A 16,019-nucleotide genomic window follows, 5' to 3' on the forward strand; every position below is an offset into this window, starting at 1 on the left:
CACACATCTTTCATCCAAACCAATGTGGGGATTCTGTGGAATCATATTCTAAACTTGGTCATTTGAAAGCAAAGCCAGGAAGCAAGACAATAGGAAAGCCGAGCTAAAAGAAAAACCACAAGAGAACAAAAGCGTGTCCTGCAGAATCCCAAGTGAAATACAGGCTCCTGTCTTAGAGTAAGCAAGGTCTTCTTGCTGTTTCAGGGACTATTAGTTGCATACTGAAGCAAACAACAGTGGCAATATTAATGACTATGTTTTATGTCTTAACATTTTGCCTTAAAAGTTCCTGGCAGTGATAAGGATGCCAAAGATGATAACTTCCTCAGGGAAATAGGGGAGTCATATTTTGCGCAGCCACCTTCACCATCCTAATTCATGGCCTCCTGTGATGTTAAGTGATTCTTCTTGGCCAGGCACTGAGCTGGATGCTGGAAACAAGAACCACCACCTCATTCTAAGTCTTTATCTTTTATCAAAATACTATTTATAAGTCTATAGAAATCATCCAATACAAATATGGTAACTAGGAATCCACCAACCCTATCCTCTAATTATAACATTGTATTTTGAGAACATAATATAAATGTCAGGTGTGGGGTGAAGCCCAGTGCTGTCTCCCCCACAGGCTCCTACACTATACCCTGCTGCCTTTTGCCACTCATATATGAGCAAAAGGTTGACTCTCAAATAGTGGCTCTCAAGCAAGGATGATTTTGCCTAGGCTCAGAGGACCCTTGGCAATGTCTAGAGATAGCTTTGACCACAAGTGTAGATGGGGGGGCTACCAAAGGGTGCTGCCGAACATCAACAATGTATAAGATTTGACAAGCCCATCCACCCAAAATATAATTATCTGGCCCTGAGTGTCAATAGTACCAAGGTTCAGAAACATGGTCTGGAAGTATTTGTGGCAGCCACACTTAGTCCTTCTGACCTGCTGTCAAGAAAACCCATTGTTTTGATCTGGGGATTTCTACATGTTTGCAGATTTCAAGAGCGTTTTCCGGTGAATGGGATAAAAGAAAAAGACACCACAATGATTTTTTTTTTTTAAAAAAAGGAAACAATGTTTATTAGGATATTCTGGGGTGGGAGGATGGCCAAAGGGACTATGTACATTCTGTAGTGCTTGAGCAATAGGCTAACAGAAAATTCAAACATCACAAAACCACTTCCAAAGTCCAAATTGCAAAACTTGTACTTCTACAGGAGATGTTCTTCCACGGGTGTTGGCAATAAAGGCTGTTGCAAAACAGCTGTGTGAGGAAGCCGTGTGGGAGTGACCCCAGGAGAATGTCCCAGTGTCCTCTGGAAAGCAGATACACAGGACGATGAGAGAGATGTGTCATCTTCTACCAGTGGGAAGCTCAGTAAACACACAATAGAACATGGAGACGTGCCCGAAGCCTAACCGGAGGCTCCTCAACAAAGCTCAGTCAACCCCTCACCCCTGTTCTGAGGAGATTGGGTGTCTGAACCCCTCACTCAGGAAGGAATTCTAAAAATACCCTAAAAATCAGAAGCCACCTTCTCTACTCCACCGTACTATAAACCTGCATGAAACAGAACGAACATAAGCTGAAACATACCCTCGGGTTAAGAGTGAAAAATGCAACACCATCCAAAAGAGTACAAGAAAAAAATCCCACAACCTAAATCTCACACAGCTTCTCAGCAGGAGTTGGATTAAACTGAGAAAATAATTTCAATATCAAGGGATAATGCACGCAAGATGGGAAAACTCTTTAAAGCAAACTCTGCAGTGAAAAGTTTTTCCCCCACTCCCTTGGGCGAGGGAAGGGAGAAGAAGATAGATCATGAGAACTATAAGGCCCTGGATTCAGGTTTCTGAAACTGTTTTTTCAACCCTCGGAGGACAATCAGCTCTTTCTGAATCCAGAAGAGCACATCAGAAATGCCCAATGACAGTAAGACCACAGCCAAATATGGTGGGGCAAACTGATTTGGTTCTGCAATTTCCATTCTCCTTCTCCACATTTGAGAAATGCTGTCAGCTACAGCTAAATAATAAGAATAATAATAAACAATTCCAGATCAAGCATGCTTGGCGCACCAGGAAGATAATGCTGGATCATATAGCCCTCCAATCATTGTGTGTGTGTGTGTGTGTGTGTGTGAGAGAGAGATAGAGAGAGAGAGAGAAAGAGAGAGAACCTCGCATTATTGGCGGAGCCTTATGAGCCAGTGAACTGAGAAGGCCCGGGGTACCTTCACCTGCACTGCCACAGTCACCTGGTCTGGCCCCAGGTAATCAACCTTTACTGATTTTCAGCAGCCCTGGTTCCCTATATTCAGGACATCCACTGGATTTTCTAATTCTTCTTCCCACTTCACTCTAGTCTTAGGATCTGTGCTATGCTTGCAAGTATCAGGGGTCAATGTGCACATTCGAAGTTTTGCTCCTTTGAGCACTGCTGATTGTTTGTTTTCCTCAGCTAAAGCAGCTCTGGCATCTCCTGTTCCCACCTGCACCATGGCCGGTACCTGACAGTTGTGATTTCCCCACCGCTGTGCCTACCTGGCCAAGCTCATGGCCCTCTGAGGCCCAGACGAGTGGCCGCCTAAGTGCTCCGACGTGCCCTTTTAGGCTCAGGATGAAGGTGGGTGTGTTTGCCTTCTCCATCATGGAAGAGCTGGATTTGTCATTGTTTGCACATGGCGCAGGACTCACCCCCTGGGAGACTGAGTCTAAGTTTCGTGAATGATTTGTAAAGAGAATACAGCGTCTCCGAAGGATGTGAAATGGAAGGATTCTGCCAATCTGGAAGGGATGGGTGTTTCCCTAAGCTGCTGTCAGAGGGCCCTGTGTTCTCAAGTTCAGCTCCAAATGCTAGTTCATTCCGTCAGAGTACTCAATGAATGTGCTGACTTGATAAGCATTTGATGTTGCTTCTCAGGATACTGATGGAGAAGTTGTCATCCCTGGGATTCGTCTGGGATCGGGGGAGTGGTCTACCTTTCTTGTCAGCATCCTGTGCTTGAGGCAGATTAAAATCTCAGCGGACTAACTGGCGAATTTTCCACAAAGTCTACCCCCATTTTGGACTCTGTCCTTTCTGGCAGATGTGAGCCTGCTGGGAAAGATGTTAGTTTCTCACCTCTCAGCAGGAAATGCCCTGGGCAGATTTAAAGTCACTTGGATCCCAATGCTTTCTCAGACCGTTTCTCCCAGGTCACCCTCAAAAACCTCAGGAGGACACGTTCAGGGTCAATACAGCCCAATGCCAGGAATATGATGCCAATAGGCCAGTTCTTGCTACTGTATGACAGAATAAAGCCTTTAAATGTCAAGGTTTTTCATTTAACCAGTTTCTGAGTACCTACTATGGGTCATGCTTTCTGCCGAAGAAGCCTGGGTGTGAGCAGCAAGAGATGTTCAAACTAAGGAAGAGGCTAAAGATCACTGGCCAGTCTCCTGGCACCCTACAAAACAAAATTGGGGATTGGTAAGAAAGCCTAGCCTGAGACGAAGAGAAGAAAATCAGAGCAAACCTTCTATCGATGCCGGTGCTGGGCTTGGCAGCTGCCCTGGAGCAAAAATTAACTCCCCATGGCAGTGGGACAAGATGCTGATATTGGCACCTGCCAGAGGCAGACAGCCGAAGTCGCAGCTGCGCTGGTCAAATGAGCTTGGAGACCTTAGGGGGCTGAGACCTCAACGACTATTAGCAGGCTGTGGTTCTCTGCAGGCAGTTTATTGGAATAGGGTTTGTGCGCCTTCTCCACCCCTCTGGGCTGGGTCTCAGAACAATCAGAAGTGCAGGTGGCACATTCTGCTGAAAACCAGCCCTGCATGGTCTCTGGGAGGGAGGAGAAGCTCATCAGAGACACTGGGAGCAACAAAGGGATTCCTGGCAAGGATAAGACCATCCCCAATCCCAAAGCTAAGAAGAGAGAGCTCAGAGGAGAGTTAGCTGGAGGAACTTCGTATTTGGGGATTAGCATCATCTTCAGATCATCTGGCTCCTGAGAGAGGCTTCTCTGTCTTATAAGATATCTGTTGGAACAGAAATTAATTTGGGTCGAACTAAATTTAGAGCGATTACGATGAAGAATTGGGGAGGGCAATACTTAGGCAATAAAGAACAAAGTGGTGGAGGGAGGCCTGAATAATAACGATGAAAGAGAGCTGAATCAGCCAATATCCTGATACAAATGAAATGTCCTACAGAATACATCCCAGGAAGGAGGGATTGGCAAAAAACCACAGATTTAAGGCCTCTGCAGTGAGAATCTTTTTCAGAGGTCCAGCCCTTACAAAGAATTCTAGACAACAGACTGAAATGATCACTTGAGAAGCAGGGCTGTGTCAAAGTCAAGAGGTGTCAGATATACACTTGAGATATCTATCTTAGGGATGAGAGAAAAATGTAGCTTCTAAGCGTATCCAACCAAATCCCCACTTGTTTTATTTTAGAATTTCTAATAAGAAATTCCTTCCTCTGTCATTCGGATATTATTATTAGCTCTGGCTTCCTGTCTCTAAATAACTTCTGCCTGATTCAAGGAACTCTGGTTGTTCTGTTAGAAGGTTCCTATTCTGATCAGTAAGGAACATCAGCGGACTCTGATCCATTCACCCTTCGAGCATGGCCCACTGTTGCACCTTGATTTTGCCTTATCGCTCCAACTCTCCAAGCTCAGATGGGCCTTCTGCTGTCACTGTGCCTAGGCCAGTGGTGATTCACTCCTGCCTGTTGTCATCGCTTTTAGGTTGTTCTTGAAAAGATGGGTGTCACACAGTCTGATTTGCTTTATCAAAGAGCAGAGGCAAAAGCAACACAGATCATGGGGTTATGAATCCAGGAGATCATCAACAGCCTCAAAAGAGAATTAGAACATGTGAATTCATTTAAGCAGCCCTTTTCTGGTCTGCAGTTTATTGATTCAAATACATCGTGCATGTCTAACTGCATGAATGAAAACTTATTTTCCAAAAGACAGCTCCTCTGAGGCCACAATTTTGTAAATAATAACAACAGAAATACATTTCTGCTGAATTCTGAGAAAAGAATTTGCTAATTATATAAACTCCCACTGCTCTTACATCTCTTTTCCCAGGCACTTTACACGGACTCCAAAATGCTTTGGCTCTCCCACTCTCCTAGTACAGCAGATGGAGTGCTTGCGAGTGTCTGATTTAGAGACAAGAAGGCAAGAGGGACACGGGCAGCAGCTAGAAGCAGCCCATCCTCAGAGTGTATGCAAGATAGGAAGTGTCTGAATACGGACCAAATCAAAGGCTGGGGCAGCTCTGGAGGAGCCCTGTCTGGTGTTTGAGTAACTCGAAGACACAACTTCTAAGACATTCTTACTACAGCAAAAGAGTGTGTTTAAAAAATAATGAAATGGAAATCACACTCATCACATTCTAGATCATTTGCTATACTTCACGAAAAATCACCTATGTTAATCTCAACTTACACTTTTTTTATTAGAGACTTGAAAAAATCAGGTATGGAAAAATAAATATGTAATTGGCATTCTGAATTCCTTCTCTATGTTGTGCGCTTCTTCCTTCATGTGCTCTATTAAAAAGATAGATACTCAAGCATTTATCGGTCAAAAATATTCAACATCAAAGTGGAATGAATGTGCTTCAATCAGTGTGGCAATACTGCCTTTATACCCCCTCTCTTTCTTTCTGAAATAAGTAGGGCATGGCTAGATGTAATCAGGGAGTCATGGGCTGCATGGACCCTCGTTACTGTTTCATTTCATCAAAATTAACTGCAATGACATACTTCCTGCAAGACACCCAAACCTCAGCAGATAACCCTTGTCTTTACTGGTACCCCAAATGCCCGGACTGAAGGACAGGAAGTAGTGAATCATGTTTGCTTTTAAGCATGCCAAGAAGAAGTGAGACAGGTAAATGATTTAAATCATTGTGCTCCAGTTCTGGGGCAAATGGTGGTGTTTGAGGGTCACTGTTTCAAACTAAGATCACACTGAATGGCAGAAACCTTGCTTGGCTTGCTTTGATAAGAATCTCTCCAACGTGTTGTCCCTGAACAAGATGCTTCCCCCTATTTATTTAATCAGCAACTGATTTTCAAATTGAGGATTTGATAACTTGAATATGCTTTTATCACTGAAGAAAAATGAGATCTTTGTTGGTGACAGATGAGGCTTTTCAAAATTTAATTTATATGTTGCCTACCCATGCATTCTTCAATGAAGGCTGCCCTTGTTAGCACTGAAACTCCCATTTCCTCTTTGGTCATCTGAAGCTAATTAGAGCTGCTGTTACTGCAGAAGTAATCAATAGTTTTCTACAGTGGATCACATAGAATCAGATCCCTATGCAATTAGTCCAGTGTAGATACACAGAGATAACTTAATGAAAACAAAATATGCTCTGTAAGAGCTATGCGCTCATAGATAACTGGCATTCCAAATATTTTGACACATTTAATGTGTTTATTCAAAGTAAGAGTCTTTATAGAATTTTTCACTAATTAAATACAGTTGAGTGTCTGCTGAATTTCCCTTGAAAACATTTTGAACTGAAAAAAGTCAGTACCGAGTACTGTACATTTGTGTTAACATTTGGACACAAATGCACCTTGAACACCAATAGAGCTAAAAGACTATGCCTTTATCTTGGATTTCATAGATTTCCCCTTCCCCCTAGTGATTTGACTAATCTTACGAGGCAAACACCAGCAGGAAAAGGGGATCTGTAGAAACGTGCACCCTGGTTTCCTCCTCCATCTCTCTACCAAGGTGGGAAAAAAGCCAATGCTCCCCAGCACTTTATCAAGGTGGAATCTCTGCTTCTTTACTTAATGTTGGAGAAAAGTGGCCCCAGTACTTGATCACTGTAGATTCAAAATCTCGCCATCTAAACCAGACTTTGACAGTGCACTTTCGGGTCTACTTAGTCAAGAAAGAGAATAATGGAAGATGATATGTGGTTAGCAAAGCCAGATGCCTTATCACCAGGGTCCTGTCCTGCTGATCTGTGCCAACCAACTCATCTCGCCAGACCTAATGTCAACCCTGTTGATCCACAAACCTTCCTTCTTTTCTAACATGGTCTGCAGTCTGTCACGGAGGACATAAAACAAGATGCAAGCAGATCCTTAATGACCTTCAGACCAAACTGCTCCAAACAGTGGCCAAGACATTGCAGTCAGGAGTAAGGACAACCCTTAGGAAAAGAACTGGGCATCCCAGCATGGATGTGCTTCCAAAGAAAGGACAACCTGCCCATGCCCATGTGTCCCAATCAAAGCTGCCTTTGTCAGATAACCTGAAAACCAAGGTGCCGGATTGCATCATGACAAGCATGCCATGAGATGCTGCAGAACATTTACAAGCAGCCACCAGTTCCCTCCACAGGTATGCATGCTTGCACTTCAAGAAATAATAAAAGACAATGCTTGTCTGCTCTGTTTCCGCCTGCCTGTCCACGGTCACGTGATGCAGAACTTTCTGCTACAGCACGAGGCTTCTCAGAGTCTGCTTTTGAAGAGCTGTATTTGTGAAGTTCATATCGGAGCGAACACTAATGAGGGGAAACAAGCTCTGTGTATTTTGTATTAAACCATCAGTAAAAAAATGAGACAGTATCATTACTTTCAAAATATAGAAAGCCAATAGTTGAAATCATTTAGTAGTAAAATTTTTTCTACATATAACCTCATAAGTGTAAAGAGTATTAGAGCGACGTTTCAGCTATATTGGACTCTTGTTAGGTAAAGGGCTTCTCACTCAGGTAAGGCTTAGGATTAGAAGAGTGCTGTTCAGGGATTGAGGTACTGACTCGGCACCCTCATTCCCCACTCTCTATTTTGACTAAAAGACAGATATTATATTTAGATGTGACAGGTGTTTTTTCTTTTGTACAAGAGTGCAGAACTGTTTACAGTACATAAACATCAGCATGGAAATGCTAGTACATATAGAAAGGTGAACATCAGTACCAGCTGTTTCCACAAAGCCCACTCTTGATAAGAATCTTCTTTGTGGCAAAAAAGCTTGGCATCAATGTCAGGTTGAAATTTATATCATTAGAAATCAATGTCATTAGATGAGATATGGGAGTTACCTTAGAAATATTAACTCCTTCTCTAGCTAGGAAAGGCCAGAAGTAAAACTGTTAAAATCATCATCATCATCGTCATCATCATCATCGAAAACACAGCCCCAGTTTGCTTTACAGCCCAATTTACAAACTGTCCCTTTAAAATACAGCATATCCCAAAGCCTTCTGAGTTTGGAATGGAGCACTGCGTCAGGTTTTTCACAGAAGCCCCGAAGGATCACAAGAAGCTTTCTTAAAAGAAAAAAAAAAAAGTTCCAGTTGGATGGAACTGTTTCTCAACTGAGCTCCTAAAACTGGAATTTCAGCTATACAAGAGAACAGGAAACAGATAACTTGGTTTTTGTCTTTTTACATGTCCATATTGTATTTTTTTTTAAATGCAGCTACGATGTTTCTGCTAAAGATAAAGATAATAGGGTGGACAGAGCGGTTACCACCAGAACCAGCAGTGGGCTCAGACCGCAGCTTGGAGGAGCAGCCATTGATTTTGTGGTTATGTGGCTGGAAGCACCGAGACCTTCTTTTTCATAATTACCCTGTAAGAAAGAATGGTTTCATTATCATCCACTGCATGTCTTCTCTCTACCACAGTATACTTTACATTCTCTCTCCCCCCAGCTCCCCACTGGCTGACCCACTCACCAAAGCTGACCAAGATTTTACCACTGAGACTCAAATTCACTGACTTGCAGTTTTATGGGAAGAAACCATGAATCTGGATTAGAACCAGATACTTTTGGTAAATTGGTCAATGCTTACTGCTTGCTCTCCTGTTAGGGATTATTAAATTCATTTTGGGGGAAGATATCTGAGTTCAGGTACCCCTGCCATTCTTTACCTCTCTCTCCAGGGTTCCATGTTGCACAGGTAACTGTTAGCCGTGCAGCACGGAACCCTTCTCCTATCACCGGCTGAAGAGGAATGCTCACTGTCTCTCCCCATCAGGGAAGGAGGACAGCAGAGTCATCTCAGGAAACTTGCCTGAACAAGTGACAGTTTGTGTAGAGATGGGTCACAGACAGCACTGGAGACAGGCAGAGCAGCCTCTCCCTGACGAGCCAGTTCAATCCCAGATTTTATAGATGGGATTGGAGAGAGCAAGTGCTTGCTTGCTCATTGCTGGGAGAACCAAACCAGAACTCCAGCTTCTGGACTCCCAGCCAGCACAGCTGTCCTTCCTCAGGATAGAATCCTCCATCCCCGTCACCAGCACCTGCTTAATCCCATAATGCCAACCTCCTACACAAGGAACCAGGGCCCACACACAGCAGAATTATCGGTCTCCTCACCAGTAAACTGGATTGAGTAATGTACCTGCTCTAATCTACCCATGGGGGCCTGTGGAGGTCAGAGGCACCACAGATAGAGGACATCTGGTGAGCAGTGAGATTTGCTATGTATCTTCTCTGTGCTGGATGATTTTCCATGACTATGATTACGGAGAGGCTCGGGGCCCTGGAACACTTGTATTAATCCTGGGACAAAGATCCCGGGTCCCAGGCTTACTTCCAACTTTGTGAACTGGAATTCAAAGTCTTCACCTTGCTCAAAGGGCAGATGGTCATGGAGGGTGGCTTAGATTTCTTGTGGACTGGATATCTTCTTGTCTTTGAATGCTTTATATGATACCCTGCCCCAGGGGCCCAAAGGCTATGTTTCTATAAATGCAGGAAGCCTCCAAAAGAAACATACTTACATTGGAAATACAGAGGTGTGTATTGCCTGACACATTGGATTTTAGCTTCTGTGCCTGGAGAGAGACAAGAAAAAAAAATGCTCAAACATAATATAGAAGAGTAATTACTGATGATCCATTAATCAGCTGTCTAGGGCAATGCTCTCTGATAAATATGTGAGACACAGCTGTGCGCTCCATATATAATTGAACATTTTCTAGTAGCCATGTAATAAAGAGATATCAGGTGAAGTTAATTTTAATAATATATTTTATTTAACCCAATATAGTACCATTTCAAAATGTACTCAATATTAATAAGATACTTTACATTCTTTTTGTCCATACTAAGTGTTCAGAATCTGGTGTGTCTGGCATGGCACATCTCAATTCTGACTTACCCCATTTCAAAGCCGAGTGGCTCCTGAAGGAGCAGCCCAGGACTAGGTTACTAAAGAAAACGTTTTGAAGTCATCCCTCATTTCTTAAAGTTAATTTTTGTGAAATACCTCCTTCTAGGTAAAAATATTGCAATAAACAGCTGCATTTATGAGTAATATAGACAGAGGCCGTCCTGGGCTTGCTTGTTTGTTCATTTGTTTGTTTATTTGTTACTCCAGTCAACAAACCCTTACTGAGTACCTGTTTACCAATGCTGGGTATATGGTGATGAACAAAATAGGACCTGGTCCCTGAGTTCTTGGGGCTCCTCTCTAATGAGGAAACTACTCACTAGTCACTGTTTAGGATCACACAGAATCAGGGGCTAAGGCACAGGGCAGGGACCCTTTCAGATGGGCATCCTCAGAGAATCACGCAGAGCATTACGGATCCTCAATGTAGCCATTTGAAAATGGCTTCCCGAGCAGTTGCAAGGGGACTGGGCTGTGAAGGCACTGAGCTCCCTGTTTCTCCTTAACTGGAACAACCCTCCACTGGGCTTCTACCTGATAATTTCATCATAGGAAACATCCCATTGCTCAAATAATGACAGTGTAAATGCATGTGAAAACTACTGACTCTGGTACAACCCTCTCATTTCACAAAGGAAAACAGCCCAGAGAAGTTAAGTGACTAATTCAAGGTCGCATAGCAATTTACTTACAGACTCACGATGCAAACCCAGTCTTTTCAGTTCCTAAATGAAAATGTGCTACCTCCTGCATCACAGTGTTTCTCCCCAAAATCCACACAAAGAACTCCCACAATGCTCCTCCCTCATCCCCAGCAACAGGAGCCATTTGGCACTGACAGACAGAGAGCTTACTTGTCAATGGGCTGAGCCCTGGTTAAGTATTACACTTGAATCAAGGAGGACCTGGGCAACCAGCTCTGTATGGCTGGCACTGGCAGGCTGCCCGTTGTGACTTTTGCAACTCCTGGAAGACATGCTAAGCTAAAATGATAGCATGTTCACCCAAGGAGTAATTTATTGACCATAATGCTACTTGGGAGGCATCATAATCTTTACCTATATTTGCATATGCCAGCTGTGAATATGAAATAGAAACCTTTAAACAAGCATCAAGAATAAGACACTGTGAAGCATCCCTGGGCTGTTCAAAGGTCACTAAATGTTATGTATAAGAAGATCAGAGGGGAAATTGGAAGAGGAATTGAATCTGATTCAAAAGCCTGCTTTTAATCTATATTAATAGCAAATCTGGTCCACTGCATTGTCACCTACAGAGAGTAATGTGTAGTGCTTTACATGTTTTATTTCTGTTCCAGTTTGGAATTGTGCCCAGACACCAAAATGGCCCTAAAACATCACATTCTGCCTTTTCTAGGCCATAATCTACAAAAGACATAAGCCCTTGCTAAGGGCCTTTGCATAACTAACAAATTTACTGAATTGCACAGGGGAGGCAGCGTGATTTCTAGACTGGGATGCATTGTGCTCTCAAGTTCTTTCTATGCTTGCGGTCACAGCTAAGTTGCACCTCAGTGTCCTAGACCACAGTAGCTTCTAAGAGTTCCAAGGGCTGGGAAGGCCTCCTTCCTACTTTGTTAGGTATGATTAGCACTCGCAGACAGTGTTTTATTCATTGTATACTCAATCTGTGACACTCATTAGCTATACTGCAGGAGTATAATCCTACCGTTATTAAATGATTAGAAAGGGGCTTTCATCAATGGACTAGAAAAGGCCTCTATCTTAACAGGTTTTCTTAAGTGGACTCTGCCTGCATAGGTAGATTTCTGACCCTCATTAGTCACGGAGGGTTTCACACTACATTCAGAATTTATAAGCTTTCAACCAGGGAGACGCGCACAGGTGTAAACTCCGAGGGTCTTGTCTTCTATCTGGAAATGGCAGGCATAACTTCAATTACACAGGAAAATGCATTTAGATCAGCTCCAAGTCTGTGCAGTCTCTAAGTTCTTGTTCCCCCAAAGCGGGTACCCCATTGGCCTCTGTATAAAGGAAAAGGTCAGTTTCTGGCCTTGTCTCCATGGAGTCCCATTGGCTAAAGCTGGAAGCAGCACCTCTCAGGCTCATCTTGCCTGGAAGACCATTCGATTGGCATAACTGGGGGAACTGATGAGTCCAAGTAAGAATGTGCAGCCACATTCCTACAGGGGATACTCTGAGAAAACGCCTTCTCTCTCGTTAAACATCTTTACAACCCACAGAGGCACTCAGCACTCTAGAGACTTAGCAGTCCACACACAGGACTCTAGAGACTCTGCTTACATTGTGTGTTAACAAGCTTCCTACAGAGCGGTCTGGGTGCAGAGGAAAGCCCTACAGCAGTAGAGGCTGAGCAGAGAGGCTCTGGAGTTCCACCTAAACCTGGCACGGGCCACTGTCAGCTCTGTGAGTCTGATTAGCAGAATCAAAGGATTGCATATAGGTTTGAGATCTCTTTAAATCTTACACTAAATGAGCTGAGGGCCAGAGTGTGCTGGCTGTCTAGGCTGGATGGGGTCGACAACAGACAACAGGCTGAGAGTTCAGGACCTCTCACAGTGGGCCTGCTGCTGAGAGAGGGTCACAGCCTGGGATGCAGACCTGTGAACTTCTGGCTAGTTGCATGCTTATGAGTCCTGTATGCAGTGTGAACTTCCTGTGACCACTGAGGGCCAGAAATCTACCTCTGCAGATCCAGAGTCTACTTAAGAAAATCTGCATCTTAAAACCCACTTTGGAAGCCTGAGAAACCTGTTATTTCCACATTTTAAAGGCTTTCATCCCCAGCATTTCTGAAAACATCATCAAGCTATCACTGTCTTGCTAGTCGGGTATGATAAATGCAAACAGATGAAATTACAGGGCATCCTCCGCTTTCAACTATCACAAAAAAAGTACTTACACACTTTAAATGCTGTTTCAGTTGCTGCAAAGTGGGACATCCCAGGAAAATTAAAAGGAAAAAATAAACCCCAAACTCCTGAGACTTTGTAAGGTATAAGGTAAATTAGAAACTAGAAGCGCACCTTTTATCCCTGAGTTACACACTGGTAAAATGAAGGGTGCAGTAATAGAAGGGCTGGCACAGTGTTCAGGGGCCCTTCCGTGAGCCTCACAGCCCTGATGATTATGAGAAATGCAGAAAGCCGACAAAGAGCTCAGCCAGGCGGTACCTATGCAGACACCATGCCTTACAGTTTGTGGTTTTAACACGATATGCCTTTTAACAAGAGATGAAGAAGAGAAGATGCATTTCATTTTTCAAAAAATCTATTTGAACTATTCTTACAGTATGTTGAAAAATGAATTATTTAATCCTTTTTAAGAAAGGGTGTTTCTTAACTCTAATTTAGAGCTATAAGGTTTAGGGGAAGCTGCCTGACTCTGAGTTGGGGAAAACACCACCACCGAAATACAGCACACCTTGAGGTTTTCATCTTGAGAACGGGAAGATGAAAATCATACTAGAGAAGCCTGTCCCCAAACCAAGCGCCTTTCCTACATTCTGGAAAACCAGGGAAACCTATTCTTTAGGCACGTGAAGCCTTGTCTCTCCAGCAGCCGTTGCTCTCATATTATAAAAGTGTCACTGGTGGTAATCCCCAAGTCCAGGGACGTCGCATAAATGAATTTCCAGGGCACTGTAATTGTGGGGGGCCAGACCTCGCCAGTCCCTGGCACCAGAGGGTTAATAAATGCATTAGATGCTGTTAACCTCTGTTACCTGGAGTCAGAGCAGTGCCTCTCCTGCTTTTTACCCCAGTGATTAGCATTTGGAAAGCCTGCCGTGGTGCCAGCAGCTTTCCTGTGCAGAACGCAGAGATGCACACATCATTTATAGCTCTCAGTCCAGTCCCCACGCGGGTTCTGCCCACAGCAGGCTCTCCCCAAGCTCTGGGGACAGGTCAGGCTTGTGAGCAGCATGCTCACTCTGATTATGGAATTGGAGGCTTAAAAGCGCACTCGCCCGGAGCTTGGCCTTTGCTGCCCCAGGACTCCATTTCTGTAGAGAAGCCAGTGTTTAATCTCCGGATTTTAGGCAGCTGTCAGCCAGCAGGGCATGGAACATTTCTCTGTTCTCCTCCACGCATAAGAAAAGCCAGTTTCTGCTCTACCTCCAGAAAATAAAACCAGGGGAAGTTGCCCAATCCAATAGCAACAGACTGTCCAGTCTGCAGCCAGATAGTCATAATTAATGATGCTCTGGTTCTTTTCTTCCTTGCTTTACTGATTAGAGAGATTTGCTATATTAGGAACCTGTTTGCTTAATGACAGAATACAAGCAATAAACAGAGAAATACACAGACTGTAAAATGCAATCAACTTTGCTCTCCAGCACTCACTAAGTACCTAGCTGCATCTATCACACTTGTCAATACCCGTTTATTAGCATACGAGGCTCTTCTGCAGCACAAACTGGGCCTTTGCTAGGGAAAACCACTGTATGAGTTTTTCACACAACAGTCCAGAAGCAGAAGTCCAGAACTCAAAGCCATTTCTCAGTTTAAGTCTACATATTTTATGCTCCCTTGTAAGACAAGCCATGGAAAGAAGAGTATGTACTTAATTGAGGTTAACTGAGCAGAGGAACTGGCTACCAAGTAAGCATCATTCACATTGTATTTTAGTCAGATAGACTCACCTGCTTATAGACTTCAATAGGTAATACTATATAACAATTGTGTACCTGATACCAATTTGCCCAAATTAATTTCTGTACATACAAAGAAGACACAAAAAAGAAGCTCCTTGCCAGTGAATCCAAGCTAAGTAATGGTGGCCCACCCAGTGGTCTGGAGCCTTTTTTTTTTTTGGCTTTTGGATTTTGCCTATTGACGTCTGGGATTGCTGGGAGAAGTTTTATTGCTGGTCTGGTCCCAAGCAGTTGGCCAGCCTTTCTAAAATGTCTGGCACTGTCTATTTTGAAACTCACCTTCCTGGAGGTTTGCTTTTCCTACAAACTTGGTAACAATCACTTGCAACCACTGGTCTGAATAATGTCCAGTAAAGTCAGCTGCGTAAAACAAGTGGACACATAAATAAAGCCTGCTCTGAGCCTGTGGGCTTGGGTGTTTTTCTTCCAGAGCCTGAGCTCAGCAAGGAAGGGATTCATTTCCTCCAAGCTGAATTCTGCCAAGCCCCACGGACCCTGGCCCAGGCCAGGAAGAAAACCAGGGGCTGTGAGGGCAGCCAGGATGAGTTTGGGCAAGCGTGCTTCTGAGAGGGGGCTGGCGTAGCCCTGGGTGGCTCTTCTACCACTGACCCTTGGACTGTCTGGTCTCCTCTACCTGCTCCCCCCGAAGATGCTTTGTCTTTCTGTCGCCTGAACCTCAGCCAGAGGCTTTCATTACATTAAGCTCTTAGAAGGCCTTGTAAAGATATTTCACTCAGCACAAGTTTCAGGAAGGCTCAGGGGTGCCAAGTTTCGTTAGTCTGGGCAGGTCGAGTCACAGGATGAGGGACCTGCAGTCATACTTTCTTACTCAGAGGAGACATAGCTCAGACAGGTTGGGCTACGTTTAGGTGAAGCCTCCAATAAAGGGTGCCTAGCGAGTTGAAATAAAGCCAGATTCCAGATGTGTGTGTTTGGGTGTGGGGATCCTAGCCTTGAAGCTGACAGACAGGCTCTAGTTGCAAAGGTCTTAGATTCCTGGCACCAATGGGACAGTCAGAGTTGAACCGTGCAATTTAGTTTGAGCTTAGTGCCAAGCCTAGATCAGAAACCCTGTTCTTTGACCTGATTGGGGACTGGGCCCCTAGGTAGTCAATTGGGAAATTAAATGAGAGAATAAAATCACTTAGAAATGGTATATCTATATGAAACTTTAACATCTAAATATCATTCCTTTACT

General features: G+C 43.8%; 1 protein-coding gene across 6 annotated transcripts in view; it reads right to left on the reverse strand.

The window, feature by feature from the left end:
• Positions 1-1,043: 1,043 nt before the first annotated feature.
• Positions 1,044-16,019, reverse strand: part of GFRA1 (GDNF family receptor alpha 1) — a 219,338-nt gene continuing 204,362 nt past the window's right edge. For all 6 annotated transcript variants that reach the window (XM_007964180.3, XM_007964182.3, XM_007964179.3 and 3 more), the window contains 2 exons: positions 9,774-9,827; positions 1,044-8,613 (listed from right to left, as the gene is read on the reverse strand). In XM_007964180.3, the coding sequence (XP_007962371.1) occupies positions 8,461-8,613; positions 9,774-9,827 (207 nt within the window). In that variant the 3' untranslated portion in view covers positions 1,044-8,460. The remainder of the gene's footprint in view (positions 8,614-9,773; positions 9,828-16,019) is intronic.

The sequence above is a fragment of the Chlorocebus sabaeus genome, chromosome 9, assembly GCF_047675955.1.
Source record: "Chlorocebus sabaeus isolate Y175 chromosome 9, mChlSab1.0.hap1, whole genome shotgun sequence".
Lineage (NCBI taxonomy): Eukaryota > Metazoa > Chordata > Mammalia > Primates > Cercopithecidae > Chlorocebus > Chlorocebus sabaeus.